General features: G+C 50.7%; 10 protein-coding genes across 10 annotated transcripts; 5 read left to right on the top strand and 5 right to left on the bottom strand.

Annotated features, from left to right (window-relative positions):
• Nucleotides 1-43: 43 nt before the first annotated feature.
• Nucleotides 44-1,106, bottom strand: BCR37DRAFT_247898 (ras family-domain-containing protein). The gene is made up of 4 exons (XM_040866597.1): nucleotides 918-1,106; nucleotides 748-831; nucleotides 428-703; nucleotides 44-381 (listed from the first exon to the last, which is right to left on the bottom strand). The coding sequence occupies exons 1-4, from the start codon at nucleotides 967-969 to the stop codon at nucleotides 164-166; spliced, it is 630 nt and encodes a 209-aa protein (XP_040727164.1). The 5' UTR covers nucleotides 970-1,106; the 3' UTR covers nucleotides 44-163.
• A 477-nt stretch (nucleotides 1,107-1,583) lies between these two features.
• BCR37DRAFT_365378 (Pre-mRNA cleavage complex II protein Clp1-domain-containing protein) lies at nucleotides 1,584-3,450 on the top strand. Its single transcript, XM_040868268.1, has 4 exons — nucleotides 1,584-1,759; nucleotides 1,798-1,884; nucleotides 1,935-3,049; nucleotides 3,090-3,450. The coding sequence occupies exons 1-4, from the start codon at nucleotides 1,745-1,747 to the stop codon at nucleotides 3,193-3,195; spliced, it is 1,323 nt and encodes a 440-aa protein (XP_040727163.1). The 5' UTR covers nucleotides 1,584-1,744; the 3' UTR covers nucleotides 3,196-3,450.
• Nucleotides 3,171-4,432, bottom strand: BCR37DRAFT_397285 (Metallo-dependent phosphatase). The gene is made up of 2 exons (XM_040871728.1): nucleotides 4,104-4,432; nucleotides 3,171-4,065 (listed from the first exon to the last, which is right to left on the bottom strand). Exons 1-2 carry the CDS (start codon nucleotides 4,277-4,279, stop codon nucleotides 3,282-3,284), a joined length of 960 nt encoding a protein of 319 aa, XP_040727162.1. The 5' UTR covers nucleotides 4,280-4,432; the 3' UTR covers nucleotides 3,171-3,281.
• A 421-nt stretch (nucleotides 4,433-4,853) lies between these two features.
• BCR37DRAFT_377371 (O-acetylhomoserine sulfhydrylase) lies at nucleotides 4,854-6,483 on the top strand. The gene has a single exon (XM_040868804.1). The coding sequence runs from the start codon at nucleotides 4,944-4,946 to the stop codon at nucleotides 6,315-6,317; it is 1,374 nt and encodes a 457-aa protein (XP_040727161.1). The 5' UTR covers nucleotides 4,854-4,943; the 3' UTR covers nucleotides 6,318-6,483.
• A 54-nt stretch (nucleotides 6,484-6,537) lies between these two features.
• BCR37DRAFT_247182 (uncharacterized protein) lies at nucleotides 6,538-8,154 on the top strand. The gene has a single exon (XM_040866592.1). It carries the CDS (start codon nucleotides 6,982-6,984, stop codon nucleotides 7,975-7,977), a length of 996 nt encoding a protein of 331 aa, XP_040727160.1. The 5' UTR covers nucleotides 6,538-6,981; the 3' UTR covers nucleotides 7,978-8,154.
• Nucleotides 8,155-8,596: 442 nt separating this feature from the next.
• Nucleotides 8,597-9,079, bottom strand: BCR37DRAFT_333632 (uncharacterized protein; the record flags this gene model as incomplete). Its single annotated transcript, XM_040867109.1, has 2 exons — nucleotides 8,597-8,809; nucleotides 8,891-9,079. Coding segments are annotated over 2 exons (402 nt in total), but the record flags the coding sequence as incomplete, so codon positions are not given.
• Nucleotides 9,080-9,525: 446 nt separating this feature from the next.
• BCR37DRAFT_377368 (acyl-CoA dehydrogenase/oxidase) lies at nucleotides 9,526-12,155 on the top strand. The gene has a single exon (XM_040868803.1). The coding sequence runs from the start codon at nucleotides 9,896-9,898 to the stop codon at nucleotides 11,954-11,956; it is 2,061 nt and encodes a 686-aa protein (XP_040727158.1). The 5' UTR covers nucleotides 9,526-9,895; the 3' UTR covers nucleotides 11,957-12,155.
• Nucleotides 11,962-12,944, bottom strand: BCR37DRAFT_386062 (NUDIX hydrolase domain-like protein; the record flags this gene model as incomplete). Its single annotated transcript, XM_040870408.1, has 2 exons — nucleotides 11,962-12,876; nucleotides 12,903-12,944. 2 exons carry the CDS (start codon nucleotides 12,942-12,944, stop codon nucleotides 11,962-11,964), a joined length of 957 nt encoding a protein of 318 aa, XP_040727157.1.
• A 216-nt stretch (nucleotides 12,945-13,160) lies between these two features.
• On the bottom strand, nucleotides 13,161-17,077 carry BCR37DRAFT_412365 (uncharacterized protein). The gene is made up of 4 exons (XM_040872224.1): nucleotides 16,765-17,077; nucleotides 16,689-16,719; nucleotides 16,337-16,642; nucleotides 13,161-16,293 (listed from the first exon to the last, which is right to left on the bottom strand). Exons 1-4 carry the CDS (start codon nucleotides 16,768-16,770, stop codon nucleotides 13,286-13,288), a joined length of 3,351 nt encoding a protein of 1,116 aa, XP_040727156.1. The 5' UTR covers nucleotides 16,771-17,077; the 3' UTR covers nucleotides 13,161-13,285.
• A 76-nt stretch (nucleotides 17,078-17,153) lies between these two features.
• On the top strand, nucleotides 17,154-20,634 carry BCR37DRAFT_377365 (CPSF A subunit region-domain-containing protein). Its single transcript, XM_040868802.1, has one exon. It carries the CDS (start codon nucleotides 17,355-17,357, stop codon nucleotides 20,571-20,573), a length of 3,219 nt encoding a protein of 1,072 aa, XP_040727155.1. The 5' UTR covers nucleotides 17,154-17,354; the 3' UTR covers nucleotides 20,574-20,634.
• Nucleotides 20,635-20,687: the final 53 nt, after the last annotated feature.

Below are 20,687 nucleotides of genomic sequence, written 5' to 3'. Positions count from 1 at the left end.
CAAAAGGAGAAATGAAGAAGGATGCATGTCCCAATCAAAACATCTCTTTCGTGTGTGCGTGTGCGTGTGTGTGTTTCTGAAAGCAAATTTCACAGAACAGGAAGCATGTGATGAGCCCATCCCCCTTCCAAAGCTCCCAAAAAAAAGAGTTTAAAAACATGAATCACTGAATGACACAATGACAACCTTGTGACTTGGAGTCATCCAACTCCATCTGCTGCCGACCGAGTCCATTCAGTGCTGCCTTGTTTGCACCAGATTGTTCCTTGTTGTATCTGCGAATCTCCCGAACAAGGTTGTAGAAGGCCTCATCGACATTGACGCGTTGCTTTGCACTCGCCTCAACAAACCGGCATCCAAATTGTTTAGCGAGATCGCGTCCTTCTGATTTGTGTTAGCGTCAAGTAGTAATATTCAAAAGACAAACCTTGCTGCGATACTTGTCGTTCACCCTCGAGATCACTCTTATTGGCAACAACAATTACCGGGAAGTAATCTTTATCCTTGACACGAAGAATTTGCTGTTGAAACGTGACAATTTCCTCAAAGGAAGAACGCGAGGTGATGCTGTAGACGAGGAGGAAACCTTCACCCGTACGCATGTACTGCTCCCGCATGGCAGAGTACTCTTCTTGTCCTGCCGTGTCGAGAACATCGAGCAGTGCTACTTCATCATCAATCACACATTGCTTCCTGTAAGAATCTGAAGGAGATTGTTAGCAAGAGCCGGTACAAGTTCAGACGTACCTTCTATTGTTGGATCGTACTCGTCGACAAAGTGTGACTGTATCAGTTGGATTGTAAGCGCTGATTTACCAACACCACCACCGCCTAGAAAGAAGTATGCGTTAGCTCATCCGTGCAATATCGCAAGGACAGATGAAGGCGCTTCCGTCCACCAAGCAAGACCAACTTACCGACAACGACGAGTTTGTATTCCCTGAGAAAGGCAGATTGTGATTTAGACATGGTGACTTTGCTTTAATTGTCAAGAGTTGAACTTGGCTGTCTGGCTCGTCAGAAGATTAAAGGGCTCAGCAGGAGACCGAGCTGTTGAGAGTCGCGAAGAGGTAGAAGACCCTTGGTGTTGTTGAACACAGAGAAAGGCGACTGATGCTGTTGGAGGTTTTCTTGGTCTTGATTACTGTTGATTACTAAGGGAACGCTCAAAGGGTCGCTTCGTGTCCAGAAATAGGCCCTTTGTCCAAAAGCGATGTGACCGAAGAGTCCTGACTTGTGCAAACTAGTCGGAGATTATTAGAGGCTGCGTCGCGAGGCTAGCAAGAAAGGGCGCGCTTGAAGGCGGGTGCTGGGTGAGGGTCTTGTTTTCTTGTTGATGGGCGACAAAGACTAGAGTATGCTGTTCGAAGAAGCAAGCTTCTGTAGGACGATGATGAGGTTGGGGCCCGAGACAGAGAAGGCGCTTTTTGAGGGAAGCAGAAGGGGCGGAAGGGCCTTGCGGGTGCGTGGGTCTAGAGAGTGTTTGTTGTGTGGGCACGACGGAGGGCACAGCGAGGGAAGCAGGCGCAAATGTCATTTTGGGTTCAGGCGCACGTGTCGGCACTGCCCCTTGCTGGCTTGCACACACTTCCATTGACAGATTCAGTGCTCGACATACAATACCTGGCTGACTACCAAGTGCCAGTCTACTCGTAGCTACAGTGCTCAGACAGAAAGTGTCGACACAGTGTACTTGCTTTAGCTGGAATTTCCCAACTTGCCCCATTCAACTGCTAGCTAGCTCATGCCTGCTCCAAAAGTAATTTGCTCCTATCCTCTGCGCATCCCTGACGGCAGATAAGCTCAGACCTTGCTGTTGAGCGGCTAGAACGAGGTCAAGAATACAGGTTTGAAGTCGACTTTGATGCCCGGATAGATATCAGCGTACGCAGCTCTCTTCTTCTCCTCTCACCTCAGCTCACTCGCATCTCTAGCTACGTTCTGGTCATGCAGAGATCTTTGGTACCGAAATCACAGTAGGCCCAACATACAGCTTCACTGGAGCAAAAGGCGCCGTTTACTCCTGGCAAGGTTGCGAGCTTGAAATCAAGGGCACACCCTCCGCCAGCTATATCTCTGATGAGTCGCCCATGATGGCCTACCTGAACTGTCATTTCGCACTGGCACGTCTTCGTGAAGAGGCAGGTCAGAGTGAAGCAGGCGGGCCTCGCGTACTAGTCATTGGTCCAGACGATGCTGGCAAAACGTCGCTCATCAAGATCCTGGCTAGCTATGCCATCAAACAAGGACATCAACCTCTTCTCGTCAACCTGGATCCGCGCGAAGGCATGTCTACCGTGCCAGGTACCTTGTCTGCCATGCCACTGACGAGTGTGCTTGATGTGGTGGATGGGTTTGGCAATGCAACAACCACAGGCATGACAGAGTTAGCGCCAAGAATACCGCTCTCGTACTGTTTTGGATCGGATAGTCCAACCAACAACGTCAAGTACTATAAACTGCTCATGTCGCGCTTGGCTTCAGCAGCCGCTTCTCGAGCGACGAAAGATGCTGCACAACGACAAGGCGGTATGCTGATTGACAGCAGCGGTCTCATTGATCAAACGAAAGGCTATGACTTGATCCAAGCAGCTGTGTCGGAGTTCAACGTGAATGTCATCATCACGCTTGACAGCGAGCGCCTTTACTCAGACATGTCACGCAAATACGACGGCAAGGACGGGTTGTCCGTCTTGAAACTGCCGAAATCCGGCGGCGTCGTTGGTCGAGATTCGGCCTTTGTACGGGGTCAACAGCAAGCTGCCTTTCGCAAGTACTTCAATGGTGACGCACGGCAAGCGTTGTCGCCCTTCTCCTTGTCTGTTCAATTCTCAGATCTCAAGTTAAAGCAGGTGGAGGAAGCTGGCGTTGGTGTGAATCACTCTTTGCTTCCAATTGGCGCAGAGCAGCAAACCTCTTCAAATGCACATGTTGCGACGTGTGAACCTAGTTCTCTCTTGCTTCATTCAATGATTACCATGGTCCAAGCTGAGTCTCATGACTCGGCAGAGGTTGTGTCACAAAGCAGCGTGCTGTGCCACCTCGTTGTGTAAGGTTTCCATCACGCCGACCGGGAAAGCTAACTTCAGTACGGACGTGGATGATGCAAAACAAAAGATGACCCTCCTTTGCCCCTTCCAAGGCCGACTTCCCAACAAGGCTCTCATTGCAACGAGTTTCAAATTTCTCGACTAAACATATGCATTATATAGAAAGACACAAAATCTACAATTGGCCATCGCTTCTTGAATGCCAGAAAGGCACTTTCACCCATCGCAAGGTCATAGGAAGTAGTCCACTTCCTTCTTTGGCGCCTGACTCTGGAGTTGGTGCTGTGTTGGGCCATCATGTTCGTTCTCTGGTGCTTCTGAAAAGACGTTGAAGAAGCGTCCACCAGCTTCATCCACCTCTAGTATAGACGCCATATTTGCACATCGATAGCAGTAATTGGGTGCCGACCAGACTGTTGATAGCCGATCATCAAACAAGACTTGATAACCTTCATTGCAAAGCTGATGTGCGCGCAAGATGTGATGCATGCCATTCAGGTGCAGAAATTGCTTAACAACTGCTGCACCAAATGTATAACCGGCGCCACGCGGACTAATGGCAAAGTCATCCTTATCGGCATCTGGATCTGACCAGACGAGATCAGCCATGGGCCCTTCATGTGGGATTTCTCTGAACCGATCAATGACTTTTATTTGATCGAGTGTGTGTATGGAGGGACTTAAGCCGCCATGCACACCAAAGATTTGGTTGTCAATGACGGCTGTTAGGGTGAGAAAGTCAAACATGGATGTAAAATAGTGCCAGACATGTGCACTGCCGTCATATTTCCGGACACATTCTTGGTAGAAGCCATAGGATTGTGTTACAGCGCGTGATTCGTGATTGCCTCTGATGAGCGTCACTCGATTTGGGTATCGCAGTTTGAGGCAAGTGAGGAGAGAGATGGTCTCAACGCTGAAAAGACCACGGTCCACATAGTCGCCGAGAAACAGGTAATTGGTATGCGGCGAGTATCCACCAATTTTGAAGATCTCAAGGAGATCATAGAATTGCCTCGAGTCAGTTATTGAGCAGATGAAGGGAGTCCATACCCGTGAATATCGCCGACTACAGTCACTGGCGCTTGTAGTTGAACCACATTAGACTCTGACATAAGCAGCTCTTTAGTCTTGGTGCAGAGCAATTCCACCAGAGGTTCTGCCAGCAGCTGCTTCTTATAGAGCTGTTCAATCATGGTATCCAAGTCGAGCACATTGGACTTGGTCATGATGATCTTGATATACGCGTCGCGTCGACCAGCGATCGCTGTATACTATTCTCAACAGTCCTGTGCCGATTGAGCCCCGATTTGTATTGTAATTGCTGGCCCGGCCTGGTCTGTATAGCTCGTTGCCTTTGCTGTGTCCATTAACGCGTCTCGTTGCTGTCGTCGCCGCAAAATTCAACGAGATGGGAAGATCACGATCTCGGCATCGGCTCATCGATCGATGCGTGCAGGTGAGCAAGTTGCTACTTAGTACTTACAGCCCTAGCCCCTGAGACTGAGCGAGTGACGCCTATGTATGGTGATCCATCCCCTGAGTTGCAGACAAACGAATATGGCGCGATGACACGGCGTTTGACCCTGAGCCATGCACAAGAAACATCATTCGGGCCAGTCTCTGCACAAAGTCATAGTCTTCCAGTCTGTAGAGCGAGAGGTAGCCTTCATCAAGGGCCTATCACAAATGCTGAGTACAGCCTATAACAAGTCTCCTACTGTCGGTGTGCCGTGCGATGAATGCCTGTTCCCCCACACTTTGGACTCGGCTCCACGCAAATGCTCGCGAATAGCACGCCATTCCAACCTCATCCCTGCCAGCACTCGAGACTAAAGCCAGCAGCCCCGTCTCACTCATCCTTCATCTCCCATCAAAAGCAACCTCCCAAAGATGTCTGCAGAGAACCTCAGATTCGAGACCCTCCAGCTGCATGCCGGCCATCAAGTCGACGAGACAGGCTCTCGTGCTCCAGGCCTCTTCCAGACTTCTTCCTACGTCTTCAAAAGTGCAGAGCACGGAGCAAACCTCTTTGGTTTGAAGGAATTCGGCAACATCTACACTCGCATCACCAACCCAACCACAGATGTGTTTGAGAAGCGAATTGCCGCTCTCGAAGGTGGTGCAGCTGCCTTGGCTGTGTCCTCCGGTCAAGCTGCTCAATTCATTGCCCTCAACAATATCTTGACGACTGGTGACAACTTTGTCTCGACGACTCATCTCTATGGTGGTACATACAATCAATTCAAGGTCGCCTTCAAGCGTCTCGGCGTAGAAGTGCGATTCGTGAATGCAGACGAACCGGAGCTCTTTGAAAAGGCAATCGATGAAAACACCAAAGCCCTATACCTTGAGACGATCGGCAATCCAAGTTTCTCAGTGCCAGACTTTGAAAAGATTGCAGCCATTGCAAAGAAGCACGACTTACCACTCATTGTGGACAACACTTTTGGTGCCGGTGGCTACCTCTTCAGGCCTCTCGAGCATGGTGCTCACATTGTCGTTGAGTCTGCCACCAAGTGGATCGGTGGTCATGGTACCTCCATCGGTGGAGTCATTGTCGACGGCGGCAAGTACGACTTTGGCAATGGCAAATTCAAGCAATTCACGGAACCCTCTGAGGGATATCACGGCCTTGTCTTCAACGACGTCTTTGGCAAAGCTGGTCCATTCGGTAACATTGCCTTTATTATTCGTGCACGCGTGGAAGGTCTTCGTGACTTTGGGCCATCGCAGAGTCCCTTCAACTCCTGGCAACTGTTGCAAGGCCTCGAGACTCTGAGTTTGCGACTTGAACGCACCATTCAAAACACTCAAGCGATCGCAGAATGGCTTGAGAAGAGACCTGATGTCGAGGCTGTGAGCTACCCGGGCCTCAAGAGCAGCCCATACTACAATTTGGCGCAAAAGTACCTGAAGAAGGGAGCTGGTGGTGTCTTGACATTCAGCATTAAAGGTGGCAAGGAGAATGCATCTGAGTTGATTGGTAGCCTCAAGCTCATCTCACATGTGGCCAACGTTGGCGATGCCAAGACGCTCATCATTCAGCCGTCAGCAACGACGCACCAGCAGCTTTCGGAGGAAGAACAGAGAGCTGCAGGTGTAACGCCAACATTGCTCAGGCTGTCTGTGGGTATCGAGCATATTGATGATATCAAGGCAGATCTTGACCAGGCATTCAAGAAGACTGGCGCAGTGAACGGCAAGGAGCACAAGGACCCGTTGCCTGCACAGTCGACTGATCATGAGGCTGTCCTGACTGTGTAAGGGACAATTGGCATCAGATTACTGAAAATAAGATAGCTGCATCGCTTGTGGCAGAGATCATCTTTCTCGAGACTTTCTTCAGGAGATGTGTCTACTCAGCTTAAGAGTTCCATTGTCTCAACTCTCAGATAGTCCACGTCTTTCAGATAGTCCACGATTTTCCCACGATGACGCGCCACGTGTCGCACGATCTGGCTGCAGCTGTTTTATTGAACGACACCAAGGACTGTTTTCAACTCACACTATCTATTCTTGAGCTTATGAGTGCTGATGGACAAGAACCTCTCAAGGAGGATCCACCCTCTCCGGAGAATATGAGATCTCCTACAGTTGTTGAAAATGCTCTGCCTACAGAACAGGTCGAGGCTGCCACTGAAGCTCCTGCTCCTACCGAAGAAGCTCCGGCAGAGACCGAAGGCACTACTGAAGATAAAGAGCAAGATGAACGTCAGCTCGATGATGATCCCTCAGAAGCTCCTCCTCCGCAAGGAGAACCTGGCGCTGAAGAACCAAGAAAGTCATATGACGATTTTGAAGATACAGGACCTCCCGCTCGGTATGCTCAGCTTATGCTTCTTCCTGCTTGACTAACGCTTCCAGACCTTTTGACGATGAAGGCCGTCCGCTAAAGATATATATTGGTAATCTATCGAGCGTGTGCAAGATGTTCCACTTGAGAGAAAAGTTTTCACAGTATGGCACTATTACCAATGTCGAGCTCAAGACCAACATTGGCTGCGGCTTTGTGCAATTCACGACTGCTGAGGCAGCTGATGCAGCTTGCAGAGGTATGGACGGTCAAGAGCTGCTTGACCAGAAGATCCGCGTTGAGCCTCAGCGAGCTGGCGGTGCGCGTGGCCCAAAGACTGATGGGGCCAAGTCCTCGGATGGTTGCTTCAACTGTGGCTCTCGTGGTCACTGGTCCAAGCACTGCCCAAATCCACCAACAGGAAATTTCCGAGGCCGAGGCCGTGGTCGCGGTCGAGGTGGCTATCACTCGTACGACAACCGACAGCACCATGGCGGCAGCTACGATGCTTATCCTCCACGCCGTCAGGAATATCACGATCCGTATGCGCGTGATCCTTACGCCGCTCCACCTCCACGAGACCCGTATGGCCACGCTGGACGTGATCCTTACTACCAGGATCCTTACGCTCGAGACCCTTATGCAGCTGCTCCGCCACCTCCAAGGGATCCATATGCCCGAGCAGATCCTTATGCGCGTGACCCTTACGCTCGCGACAGCTACGCGCCACCTCGCCCTCAGGCTGACCCTTACTATCGTGACGCTCCGCCCGCTGCTGGCCCGCCCCGAGATTACTATGAACCACGAGATGATGGTCGGCAGCAGTATCGTCGTGGTGGCACTCCTCCGCAAGATACGAGCTACGGCCGAGATGTTTACGCTCAACCCGACCCAATGCGCCGTCGCTCACGTTCCCCTATGCGTCGTGGACCACCTGTTCAGCATGATGACTATGATTACCGCTACGCACCTCCTCAAGGTAGCGCTGCTGATCCTTATGCTGCTCCTGATGCTTATCACGCCCAAGGTGGCCCTCCTGCTGGCGGCTATGCTGACTATGACCGCACCCGTGGCCGATCTCGAAGTCCTCAAGGAGGCGCCTCTGGTGGCGGCAGCTATGGTTATGCCTAAAAAGTTCTCTTGATCATCCATCAGCTCGATCTCTTGTATGTTGCTTGGTTTGGTGTCGGACCGCTCATCACGAAAGCTCTAAATTGTTCCTAGTTGACAAATGGCAGCTGACTTGGCGTCCATGTTGCTCTATTAGATGTCCGTCACGCTAGAAACATTCAGTTCTCATTGCTTCTGTCCAGCTCCTTCTATTTGCTTTCATACCACTGTCTCTCTTTCGCTGTTTTGGCTTTGTCTTCTTCTTCTTCCGCTTCAAATTGACCTATCTCTCAAAGCTGCCATGTGCAACACAGCTTCCTACGTCAGATTTGTGCTCATGCTAATCTTAGATTATCGCCCTGAGGACCTTCAACCTCTAACGAGCCTTTTTGGACAAGATCTGACTCCCGCAGTACAGTTTGAGGACCGGTTCTGCCGATGGCGTTAAGCCCTTCTCAGCAGAGTGCACAAGGCGCACTATGACCTCACTGCCAATGATCTTGGCTGCAGCAACGTTCCAGATGGCCTGCTTGAGTACTCCCAGTGTTTCTAGCTCTTCTTGCTCTACCGGCTTCTTTGCTTGGCCGCGAGTTGGTTTTGATGCCGTTGCCAGATCATTGCTGATACTCGCGGGTGCGCAAATGAGGCAAAGTAGGATTGGAGATGCTGAAGTCATCATGGCTTGCACTGCCTTTTCCGTGAACGGCGATGACGATGCGAGTATGCGAAGTGTCTCGCATGGTTCCTCTTCTGTGTCCAACGTCGTAGCCAGTGTTCGTATGCCACCCACCTCACGTACTACTCGAGGGCCCATTTTCTTGACTTCATGCTTGCATTGTATCACAACGGGAATCTCTCTTACTTGCCGACCTTTCAATGTCGTACCACTCGAATCATTCACACTAGCCTTGTTTTGCGTTGCCGACCTCGGGACAGGCAAACGCCAGTGCCCTCGCAAGTCAATACCCTTGTCATCCGCACCGCCAGTACGAAACACATCGAAAGAGTGTTGTCTCAGGCATTCTAGAACAGCATATTCATACAAAGTCCCTCGAAAGACAGTCGATGCGCGATCAAGTGGCAAGTCTTGTGCATAGCGTAGAAAGCCTACAAGCGATGTATGAGCGGGAGGTCGACCTGCTAGAGCTTGTATGGTAGTAGATGCACGTCTGCAGTGCCGACAGAGCGCCCTTGTAGTAGATTGACTCAGCATTTGGATGTAGTCGGGTGGAAAGCTAGTTGGCTGGCTGGCTACTCATCAAAATGGTTGAAATTGGACTGTCTTGGAGAATGCGATGATGTCTACGAGATCTACAACCCAAAATCTAGAGACTGCGAACATGTACGTGCTCAGTCATATTTCTGTATAATTTGATCTCAGTACGTATACGCAACCTCAAAGAGGGCGTTGTCGTTCAACAAGATAACGCATAGAATGTTTCTTCATGGCACATACAACCACAATGACCGAGCAGGTGCAAGAGATACAACAGAGACGAGAAGATGCGTATCCTCAGAAAGTGAAGAAAAATTGGATCTCATGAGGATTCTTTTCAGGGAATCGTTCGATTTGTTGAGCTTGATATGTCGTTTGTTCCTCACCGGATCCAGCATCTTTGACTCTCTGTTGTACCCTTGCATGCATACTGAGTATCCTTCACCGTGACTAACTGGGCATCATTCTATTCAGGTGTCTATGATGGCATATTCTAATCTCGTTACTTCTCAGCAAGTTACGCGTCCAGCACTTTTCCCATTTCTCGCACGGTCAAGCGCGTTTCAGATGGGAAGCGGAAGTTGCCGGAATTTAACTTGAGGCGCGGGGTCAACCTTGTCTACCAACTGCAAAGCATCTACACTGTCTGAGTCTGCACTGGTCCAGTCCCACCTCTCAATCAACGTCATTCTAGTCCGTCAAGCCTGTTGAGGATCGCTGCCAATGGCCAACAAACAAGCAATGTCAACCACGCAAACTGTCAATGACCTCGAGGACGCCCGCAGCAAAGCCAGCTTCCCCCTTGATGAGATGTCTATCGTCTACGCACGAACCCAAGGAGTCCGAGATGAGCGGCGCTGGTTGGTATCGTTGTTGAAGGATGATCCCGCGTTTGACCGTCGCAAGCGGCATTTCATGTCGAGAACGGAACGCTTTAGAAGCGCATACGATGAAGCAATGGCTTACATGCGCATCACTAGGGTCGAGAATGAAATGGAGAAGCAGACGAGAGACATGCTGAGAATCTATATCGATTCGTACATCCCAGTTTGGCTGAACGACTCAATGTGCATTCCCACGGTGATGGCTCAAAGTTCGACATACCAACTTGAGACTATGGGTTGGGAGGCCAATTTCAAAGCAGGACGGTGGCTGGGTTGTTACTGCCAGACTGAAATGCGGCATGGCTCCAATCTGTCTGGTTTGCAAACGACAGCGACTTTCGACCAGACGACCGACGAATTCGTGGTTCACACGCCAGACCCCGCAGATGCCAAGTATTGGTGTGGAGGGCTTGGCAAGACAGCCACCCATGCCATTGTGCAGACGAAGCTCATCATTCATGGTAAGGATCATGGTCTGCATCCATTTTTGATTCAGATCAGAGACTTGAAAACACACAAAGTTCTGCCAAACCTTGAGATTCACGACATTGGGCCAAAGCTGGGCTCAGAATCGATGGACAACGGTTATATGCGCTTCTATCACTTCCGAACACCGCGCATGACGCTCCTCATGAAGAACGTCGAGGTTTCCCGCGAGGGAGTATACACGTATCTCAACCCAGCAGCAAAGGTGTTGGCTCGAGGCACAATGTCACTTGTGCGAGTTTTCCTGGTTGATCTGGCCATTCACAATATGTCTAGGGCGTTGACACTGGCAATCCGTTATTCAAATCTCAGGCGGCAAGGCTCGACCAGGAATGGAGCCAGCCTTGAGCCACGCATTGCAGAGTACAAGTCTATTCAGCTACGAACTCTGCCGTACTTGTCGCAAGTGTTTCCGCTCCTGTTTGCCTCGTTTTATCTGCGAGACTTGTACAATCACCAACAAGAGCAGCTGAAGGCAGACCCGTTTAGTAAGGACACTGGTGATCGTCTCGCTGAACTACATGCCTGGAGTTCTGGCCTGAAAGCTTACGCTACGCAAACGTCACTCGAGGCATGCAACCATTGTAAGGAGTCTACTGGTGGCATTGGCTATCACAAGTTTGCTGGGTTTAGCTTCATCAGCTCACATCCATCCGCCGGAGTTATTATTGAAGGTGAGAATTGGGTCCTTTATGGGGAGACCTGCAAGTATCTGGTCCGATCGTTGAAGCAGTCCAAGTCCAAAGCAACGGCTTATTTGCAAAAGACGTCAACAGCAGCATCAGCTTCATGGGCTCTCAAAACTGCTCATGGGATTCGTGATGAACGTCTTCAGAATGCACTGCTCGAGATGCGCGCCAAGCATCTTGTGGAGATGGCTTTAAAGCGTTCCCAGAAACCCGGTCCCCAGCAAGGCTCAATTGACCACGAAGACGCCTACAACGCCTCTCGAGCTCATATGCAGCTCTTCCTCCTCGCAAACTTCTCGGAGAGAATGTCTGGGCCAGAGCTTAAAAGTCTATCGGCTCCAACTCGCGAGGTCCTCTTCCTCTTGCGCGACCTGTTCTTCGCCACTTGCGTCTTGACCAATCTGGGAGAGCTCTATCCATTCATGTCGAGTGAGCAGGTCGAATGGGTCAGGGAACTCCGAGATGACCTTCTGCCACGCGTCGGCCAGGAGGCTGTTCGTTTGGTGGATGCCTTTGACTTTGATGACTGGTACCTTGACTCTGCTATTGGCAATAGCAAAGGAAATGTATACGAGCAAATGTACGACATGATGCGCTTCGATGAGCCGCTAAATGTCGAAGGTGTAGGGATGCAAGATGGAGTTGTCAAAGGCTGGCATGAGACTCTGCAAAAGGTTGTCGAAGGCAAGCTTGGGTCATTTAGTGATCGTAAGAGTAAATTGTAAATAGTCTAGCGTGTAGGAAATGGAAGTCGTCTATGGAGCCGTTCCAACAGCTCGATATAGGCGGGCTCGTCCTCTTCAGTGAGAATGCCTCGTCGAATCATGAAATCGATCAAGACCAAAGCACAGTTTGGCTTGAACTTGCCTTGCTTGATGATGGCAAGAATCTCGTTGCAGTCCAGCAGTTCGAATGCCTCTGACTCGCCATCGTTGGGCCGTGGTATGATGGCCCCTGCTTCGCGGGGATCCGCCACCTCAATATCGAAACAGTACTGCACTTCGGGCTGAATATACCCTGCGCGATCCTCTACCTCTCCATCGGCGTAGAGGTAGCTGATGACGCCAACTGGAAGAATCTGAGTCCGTGCCACAATTTCTGGGATCGAGGCTTCTTCATCTGCCTCCTTAACAATCGTTTCGAATGGCGACAGACCATTCGAGATGCCGCCGGCGACAGTGTTGTCTAGCATGCCAGGATATGTGGCCTTGTTCATTGCGCGACGTGGACACCAGACTCGTGTGCGTAGACGATGAGCTTTGATAGCCTCTAGGGACGGTTTCGGTGGTAGAAGGCTTGGATCTGGCAAGACGTAAGCATTGAGATGCGCACCATAAGTCACGACTCCGAATAGGCCACATGCAGCACGCTCAAGCATCAAAGCGGGTGTGCCTCGCTTTGCAAAGACTGTGTACATTTCATCTCGCCAGCCACGAAGAGGGCCAAACTCATCGAGTCTGTCACGACGCCAGGTTGCCGTGATTGCAGCAATCAGGATTGTTGCTTCCTTGGCTTCCGTGGACAAGCCTTGAAAGGCGTCTTGCGAGCAGACTGGTATATCGTCTAGACTAAGTGAACGGATCTTCTCAGCGATCTCTTGGGCCCATGCGTTGTCCGGTTTGGACTGGCTCAGATTGGATCGTATCTGAACAGATGTTCGTCCATTCTTACAGGTGATGTCCAAGAAGGCATCGAGCAGTCCTTGCTTGGCATCTCGCTCTACTGGTCTGTTCAATTGCAGCCAAGCTAGCTTATGTATCCAACCAACCACCTCGCCAGATGAAGTTTTGAAGTCGGCAGTATCAACGTAGAAAGCATCAGATTCGAGCGACTTCTCATAGGCGAGCCTGTCGCAGCGTTTTATAACCGCGAGTAGCGAGGGACCGACGGATGTCATCTGTTAGTGTCAATTGCACTGCGGTAGATATGCTCAAGCTCAAATATTGCAATTTTCGAACGTACAAGAGACTACCGCGGGTGATGCTATGAACAAAAATCTAGCTTATGATTGACTGTACGTAGCTAAAGATGGGCTACGCGACCTGTTGAACGACTCAGTCGCATGTACAGGAGAATCCTCTAAATTGCTCCTGCATCTGAGCCGTCAACAAACCACTGTTTTTGATTGGGGTCAATTTGGGCTGTTCCTTGGTGAACTCTTCATCAAAGTTGGAGGTATCAGTCGCGTCGCGAAGGGTAGGAACGTAAGTAGGCTTGACACGCTTGTGGTAGATGGCATCCCAGTCAATATCAGCAAAGAATGGATGATTCATGACTTCTAGAGCATCGGTTGGTCCACAGCCAAGACGCTTCTCCGGCTCGCGAATAAGGAGCTTGCGAAGAATGTCGACCGAGTCCTTTGGCATGTGAATGGGATAGAGGGGCTCATCAGAGAGAATGGCGTCGAAGATCTCATCCTCGTCCTCGCCCCTGAAGGGAGACTGGCCCAGCAGCATCTGGTAGATGAGCACACCGAAAGCCCACCAGTCGACTGCGCGACCATAGCGTTGCTCAGCTAGAATCTCCGGTGCCATGAACTCAGGCGTACCACAGAAGGTCGTGGTGGTCTGACCAGCCCACATCTCTTCCTTGCAGAGACCATAGTCGGCTACCTTGATATGACCATCCGTTCCGAGCAAGATGTTATCGAGCTTCAGGTCGCGGTAGATGATACCGTTCTCGTGGAAGTATTTGAGAGCAAGACACACTTCAGCAGCATAGAAGCGAGCACGCTGACGGCCAAATTGCTCCTTTTGGATGTGCAGCATGAGATCTCCTCCAGACACGTAGTCCATGACAAAGTAGACGCGAGTCTCTGTCTGGAAACAAGAATGGAGGTTGATGAGGAAGGGATGTCGCTCCTTGTTGGCAACCAAGAATACTCTTTTCTCCGAGCGCGTACTCTCTACTTCATCATTCTCGATAATGAAATCCTTCTTGAGCACTTTGATGGCATACAACTTCTTGGTAGCCTTGTACTCTGCAAGCATGACTTTTCCAAAGTTGCCCTTGCCAAGCACAGCAATAAAGTTGAAGTCGGCAAGGCCCACACGACGTGGCCGTTGAGAGGTAGGTTGGCCCTGCTGCGGCGACGTAACTTGCTGTTGTGGTGCAGCCTGTTGACGATTTCCGGGTTGTGCTGGGGACTGCAATTGTTGTGCAATGGGATCCCTGCGATCATTGGTGGACAAAAGGGGCGAGACGAGTGGCACGTTGGGCAGCACCAGATTGCTTTCACTTGCAGTCGATTGTGAAGGACGCTGCTGGCGGAGATCCTGGTAGCTGGTGCGCTGCGAAGGTGAAGGTGGATATCGCTGCGATTGACTGCCCGTCGCGCCAGAAAGTGCCTTGGACGCAGCAGCTGCTGCAGCTGCAGCAGCACTTGTTGTGCGAGGTCCTGCAGAAGGGCGACTCTGCGGTGATGGACGTTCGGTAATTGGTGAACTGCCAGGAGACTGCCGCGAGGACGAAGCATAGGATCCTGTGCGGTTGATGGCTGCTGCTGCCGCTGCATTCGAGTCTAGCCGTAGCTGCTGAGGTCGTCCAGCGCTTTGTGGACGTCCAAACTCAGAGTCTTGCGTACTTCCCGTGTAGGATTGCTCGCTCACCACTTGCTTGCGAACCGGCCGTTGCTGATGAGACTGCGGTGGGCGACCACTCAAACCGCCATTCATGTTGTCTGTCATTGAAAACTTCTCCTTTGGTGGCCTGGACAGGATTGCATTGGTAGATTGCTTGATCGTGGCAAGAATCTGGTTTGCCATCTCCATAGACATGCCACAAAAGTCTGGCACAAGATGCGAGCATTGCGTATGGCAAGTGAGGTTGCACTCACTGCACTTGCGTGCATTCTTCTTGCCCAGTGGAAGCAAGTAGCCGCAATGACAGCACCAATTGGCAGAAATGTTAGTGAGTGGTTCAAAGCGGTGCGGGATTCGGTGATTGAGCTTTGCTTCATCTGGATCAGTCTCTGCATTACTTTTTGAGATGCACTTGGTGACGACACGGGGATAACACTTCTTGTGACAAGTGTATTTGCAGTCTGCACATTGATAGCCCGTTGCATTCTTCAGAAACTCGGCGCAAAGAGCACACCGCATTATTTGGTAGAATTGCTGCTGCACAAACTTGTGGCCATACATCTCATGCACTTCCTCCTTGCGCTGACGAATAGCAGCTTGTCGACGGAGACCACCTCGGCCGCCAAGCGCAGGCGACTTGCCGGTCGTATCCTTGATGAAGTCCAAGCTCAGCTGAATCTGGCCAGCTGGCTCGAGAGCAAACCATGCTTCGGTGCCGGACGCTGAAGGAATCGACGGGTGAGAGCCGAGCGGAGTGATGCGATTCGCAGTGTTTGTGCGACCAGGCATGGTCGGCGCAGTTGAGCCAGGATATTGGTAAGAGCCTTGTTGCAGGCCATCGGCAGAGACCCATTCGCCGCCACTCGCTTGAATCTCCTGCTCAATTCTCTTCCTTCGCAACTCGTCTACAATATCAGACAATCGGATCCAAAGCAGTCCAATGGGCAGCGGAGTGTCGCCAGCCTTGTCGTAGACGGTGATTTCCACTTCATTGGCCTTGTCAACCTGCAAATTGAACTCTTCACTCCACTTATCTGTTCGGACCTTTGCAGTCTTGGCGAGCACAATATCCTCAACCTTCACAACCACAAATGTCTCTGGGCTTCGACCAAAACGTGTGGTAGTAGCATGGTCGGCCTCGCGAACGGCCTTGATGCCGATCTTGAGCTGACCTGAGAGAGGTTTCCGCTGGTTCGGTGCACTCATTGAGTCATCATCGCCAGTGGGTTCTTCGTCAATGTCGACATGTAGGGCCTCATATCTTTTCAGTGCCGTTTTGAGTAGCTGCAGCTTTTGTTGTGATTCAACCTGCTTCGCCTTTGCATCAGACTTTGCTCTGCGCTCTCCTTCAATTTCATAGAGCTGAAGCATCTTTTCAATACCTTCTTTGTATTGGCGCTCGACCGTCAACTTGAATTCCAATTGCTGCAGCATCAACGAAATTTTGGCCGGCGTGTGCGGCGTGTCTGCTTTGATGAGATCTACATGTTAGTGATTGCCCGATGCAAAAAGTAATGAACATACCCAGCTTTGTGTAGTTGCGCGTCTTGGGAATACCTGGCCCAGGCTGCTGAGAGTACGGAGCCCGTGGCGTAGGTAAAGTTGACAAGCGTGCCATATCGTGTGCACTGCTTGGGTCGTTCTTTGGCGGCAGCGGAGGCGCACTCGATTGAGACATCTGCAACTTGCTCAGCGACTCTTGCAAATAGCTGATATTCTTTTGTCCCTCTCGGATCTTTGTATCGAGCGCTTGTTGAACGGACGGATTGGACGTGCCTTGTCGCATGCGGATCGAACCTTCAATCAACGTATTCTCCCGCTGAATTTTCCCTGCATGTTAGCATTATTCGATGATCACATGCGCTGTGTGACATACGATAAACATCTTGTATTTTCTTCTCCATGTCCTGTATGATCAGCTCCGTTTCATCGCCACTATTCGGTTGACGTACGTCCATGATGGGCACTGCTTCTTGGACCCAACGCTTTTACTTTCTTTCAGGCGATGCAGAAGTGGATGATTTGCGTCGTGCTAAACAAGAAGTGTTATAAGAGGATGAGCTGAGCACTTTAAAAGGCCTTGGCAAGCAAAAATATTCCGGCGGATGTGCCGAGCTATTCCGAGATGACAGCGAGGTGTCAAAGAAGCTAGACGCGGTGCCTTGGGCCTGTCAGATGCAAGAGTATGCCCGGGCCTGTCCTGCTGCCGTGCGAAGGGGGTGTGGCCGTGTATGTACGTGTGTGTGGGTGTGGTGTTGTGGTTGCGAGGCTGCTGCTTCCGGAGTTGTTGGTTGTTGAAGGTGCCGCGTGCTGTTCCCGTGGTTCAGATGACGGCGACTGAGTGACGACAACCACGACCCCCAACTCACAAGGAATCACTTCTGCTCAGAGAGGGTCAGGACTCGAGGCTGCTTCTCTTCCTGGACTGATCGAGGCTACAGCTCTACTTTGGATTGTTTGATGCTGCTAAGACACCTCGGCAGTACAAGCTCAATTTGCTAGATCCTCATTCTTCTGCTTGACTCTACCTGCTGCTCAAATCATGGCTTACGTAGTCACGGCCTCCAAGGCCACCTCCGTCAAGATTGCCTGCTCGGCAAAGCTTACTGACGAGACTACGCCGCACCTCGTCACAGCTTCTTCAAATATCATCAGCATCCATCAGCCGCATACGCTCAAACCCCTCTTTGAGCTGACTTGCTTTGGCCGCATCGCCACGTTGACGGCTTTCCTTCCAGGCTCAGACGTACGTGAACACTTGTTTGTAACGACAGACGATGAGCACTATTTCACTCTGTCTGTCTTTGGCGATTCAGTCATTACAGGTGCTGCAGGCGACCTCGAAGCTCCGGGCATGATCAAGCCTGACGGCGGCCCTCGAGTTGTTGCAAATGAAGACTATATTCTTGTATATCAGTATCTGGGTGTCGTCAATGTCTTTCCAATTCAGCGAACGAACAATCCAAGGAAGCGCTCAGCCGATGGAGCCCGACTTTTTGGAACGCCCGTCACCTGCCGCTTCAACGAAGTCAAGGCACATGATCTCATTCTACTTCCATCAGTAGATAAATTGACTTGCTTTGGAATCTTGTACACCGATCTGCACAAGAAGACGCACTTCAAGAGCTATGAATTGCACCCCAGAAAAGGCGACTTTGATCTGCTTCCCGGCAAGCTGGCAGCTGGCCCATTTCAACCAGGCACAGATTTGGCCTTGGATATTGGTAAGGGTACAGTAATTTGTCTAGGCGAGAAAGAGATGTATCGCATTTCACCCGGTAAGCCATTCGAAACTGAGGCGCTTTCTACCGCTACGCTATATAATTGCCGCACTCGACTGAGTGCATCCCAGTGGCTTCTGGGCGACGACTATGGCTTGCTATATACACTTGACATCGAAGGCGATGCGATGCCAAAGCTGAAGCACTTGAGCCAAGCAGCAGACCCCGAGAAGGACACGACGCCATTCAGTATGCCAACTGTGCTCGTTGCACTCAAGGATGAACTTTTCCTTGGAAGTCACTATGGCGACTCTCAATTATTCAGTTGGCCAGATTTGCGTATCCTGGGCAAGCGGACCAATTTGAGTCCAATACTAGATTTGTTGCTCGAGAAGCCAAGTCATACAGCAGGCGCAGCTACATTGATTGCCGCGTCTGGCGCATACAAAGATGGCTGTCTAAGAGTCATCAAATATGGCGTGGGTTTAAATGAGCGTTACGAAGTGGGAGTCTCTGGAGTTCGTGGACTATGGGCACTGGAGCAGAGCGCTTTGATTGTCGTTGCTTTTGTGAGCGGCTATATTGTGCTCAAGGTCGGTACGGATGGTGATCTAGAGCAAATTAGCGCAGGAGACGACAACATCATTCTGGCCAGCGAAGTGGACGACAAGGTGCTTCTCGTAACAAAGGAGGAGATCAAACTTTTGAGTGACAGCGTCGTCATTGACTCCAAGGCACTACAAAACATCACAGCAGCCAAGCACGTTGAGCAAGGTCTTTGCGTCCTTGCAAACAATAGTCTCTACAGCTTCGCACTCAGCTCATCTTCTATCAAGCAAAGAGCTCAGCATGCGTTCGAAGGCAGAGAGACTGGAGCTTTGGCTGCGGCCAATGACAAAGTGTTTGTCACCTTCTGGAATGAACCTGTTCTGTGGGTTGGAAACACAAGTCTCAACAACCTTGCGGAGATTCCGCTTGAGACCGATTTGGTCGTTCACTCAATCGTGGTACAGCAGTTGAACGGCATAGATTCTCCCATGCTTTTGCTTGGCATGAATGACGGCTCCCTCCTGTCATTTGTATTTGACTCTGAGGGTGCCACTGTCTCAGGCCGGAAGCAGGCTTCCCTCGGCACTGCGCCTGTCAGTCTGCATGCTTTCAACACTCCACAAGGCCCCAATGTATTTGCCATCAGTGACAGACCTACAGTCATCTATAGCGCAAGGTCAAAGCTGGCCTTTTCTGCAGTTGACTTGGCTTCTTGCAACTATTTCACTGCATTTGCCAATACTGCGCTTGGCTCTAGTGTCATTGTTGCAACAGACGATGCATTGCGCTTTGGCGGGATTGATGATGTCCAGAAGCTACAATTTCGCACCATCAAGATTGGTGAGCTTGTTCGTCGATTGGTTGAAATGGACGATGTCATTGCCACCATTACTCTACGCATGGAGGTCGATGCCCTCACTGGGAATGAGACACAGTCCAGCTTTGTGCGTGTCTATGACAAGATAACTTTTGAGGAACGTGACTCATACGAGCTTGAGGCGCAAGAAATGTGCCAGTCGCTTTGCCTTCACACAACAAACGAAGGCGAGCAGCGTATCATCGTTGGAACATCCTACCAAGATCATGAATCAAGCAGCGAGGATCAGCGTGGCAGGATTATATCCTTTGGTATCAACGACGCTGACAAGTCCCTGTGGCTTGATTCCCAAACTGAGGTTTGTGGTGCGGTGTACAGCCTTGTTAGTGTCCCAGGGGACGGTATCGTTGCGGGGATCAGTTCTTACGTACGGCTTTATCGCTGTGAGAGCAATAGCTTGAAAGAGGTTGGCCAGTTCAGGAGCAGTACCTTTGCCATCACGGTGGCTGCACGCGGACATGATGTTGTTGTCGGCGACATGATGAGGTCCGTCACAACTCTCAAAGTCCGGGCACAGACTGAAGACCCTAGTGCTGGCCGAGTTGTCGATGGAATCTCCGAAGAAGCCCGAGACTTTGCTCCAGCATGGATGTCTGCAGTTAGCTACTTTGGAGAGACGACAATTCTGGCTGGTGAGATTGAGGGTAACCTCATTCTGTATGCTCCGAGTGATTCGCCGTTGGCAGAGAATGAAATGCGCCTCGACAGGACAGGGACGTTCAGGTACGGCGAGTTCATCAACAGGATCGTACCAGGACAAATTATGCAGCAAGATGACGATGCAATTGTCAAGCCACACTGTGTTTTTGCTACGGTGGACGGGTCAATCGGTATTGTCGGCGAGATTCAAGGTGACCAAGTCAATTTCCTGTTGGCATTACAGACTGCAATTGGCGAGACAATCAGTTCGATTGGTGGGCTCTCTCACGCACGATTCAGAGCCTTCAAGTCTGCCAGTATCAAGGAAATGGAGCCGAAGCGCTTTGTTGATGGCGATTTGCTTGAGCATTACCTTGAAATGTCACTGGCTGAGCAAGAACAGGTGGCCAAGAAGGTGGAGAGGACGACCGCCGAGATTGAGCAGATTGTCGAGAACCTCGCCAGGCTTCATTAGGCCACTTCCAAGGAGTATTTACACGTAGCATAAGTATCATGTTTGAGACAATAGATTCGGCTAAAATGCGTGTGGCAAGAGACGCGACGAGATCAAGTGCAAGACGTCACGACT

The sequence above is a fragment of the Protomyces lactucae-debilis genome (genome assembly GCF_002105105.1).
Source record: "Protomyces lactucae-debilis strain 12-1054 chromosome Unknown BCR37scaffold_4, whole genome shotgun sequence".
Classification (NCBI taxonomy): domain Eukaryota; kingdom Fungi; phylum Ascomycota; class Taphrinomycetes; order Taphrinales; family Protomycetaceae; genus Protomyces; species Protomyces lactucae-debilis.
Note: the sequence above shows the minus strand (reverse complement) of the source record. Positions and strands in the feature narration are given on the sequence as shown.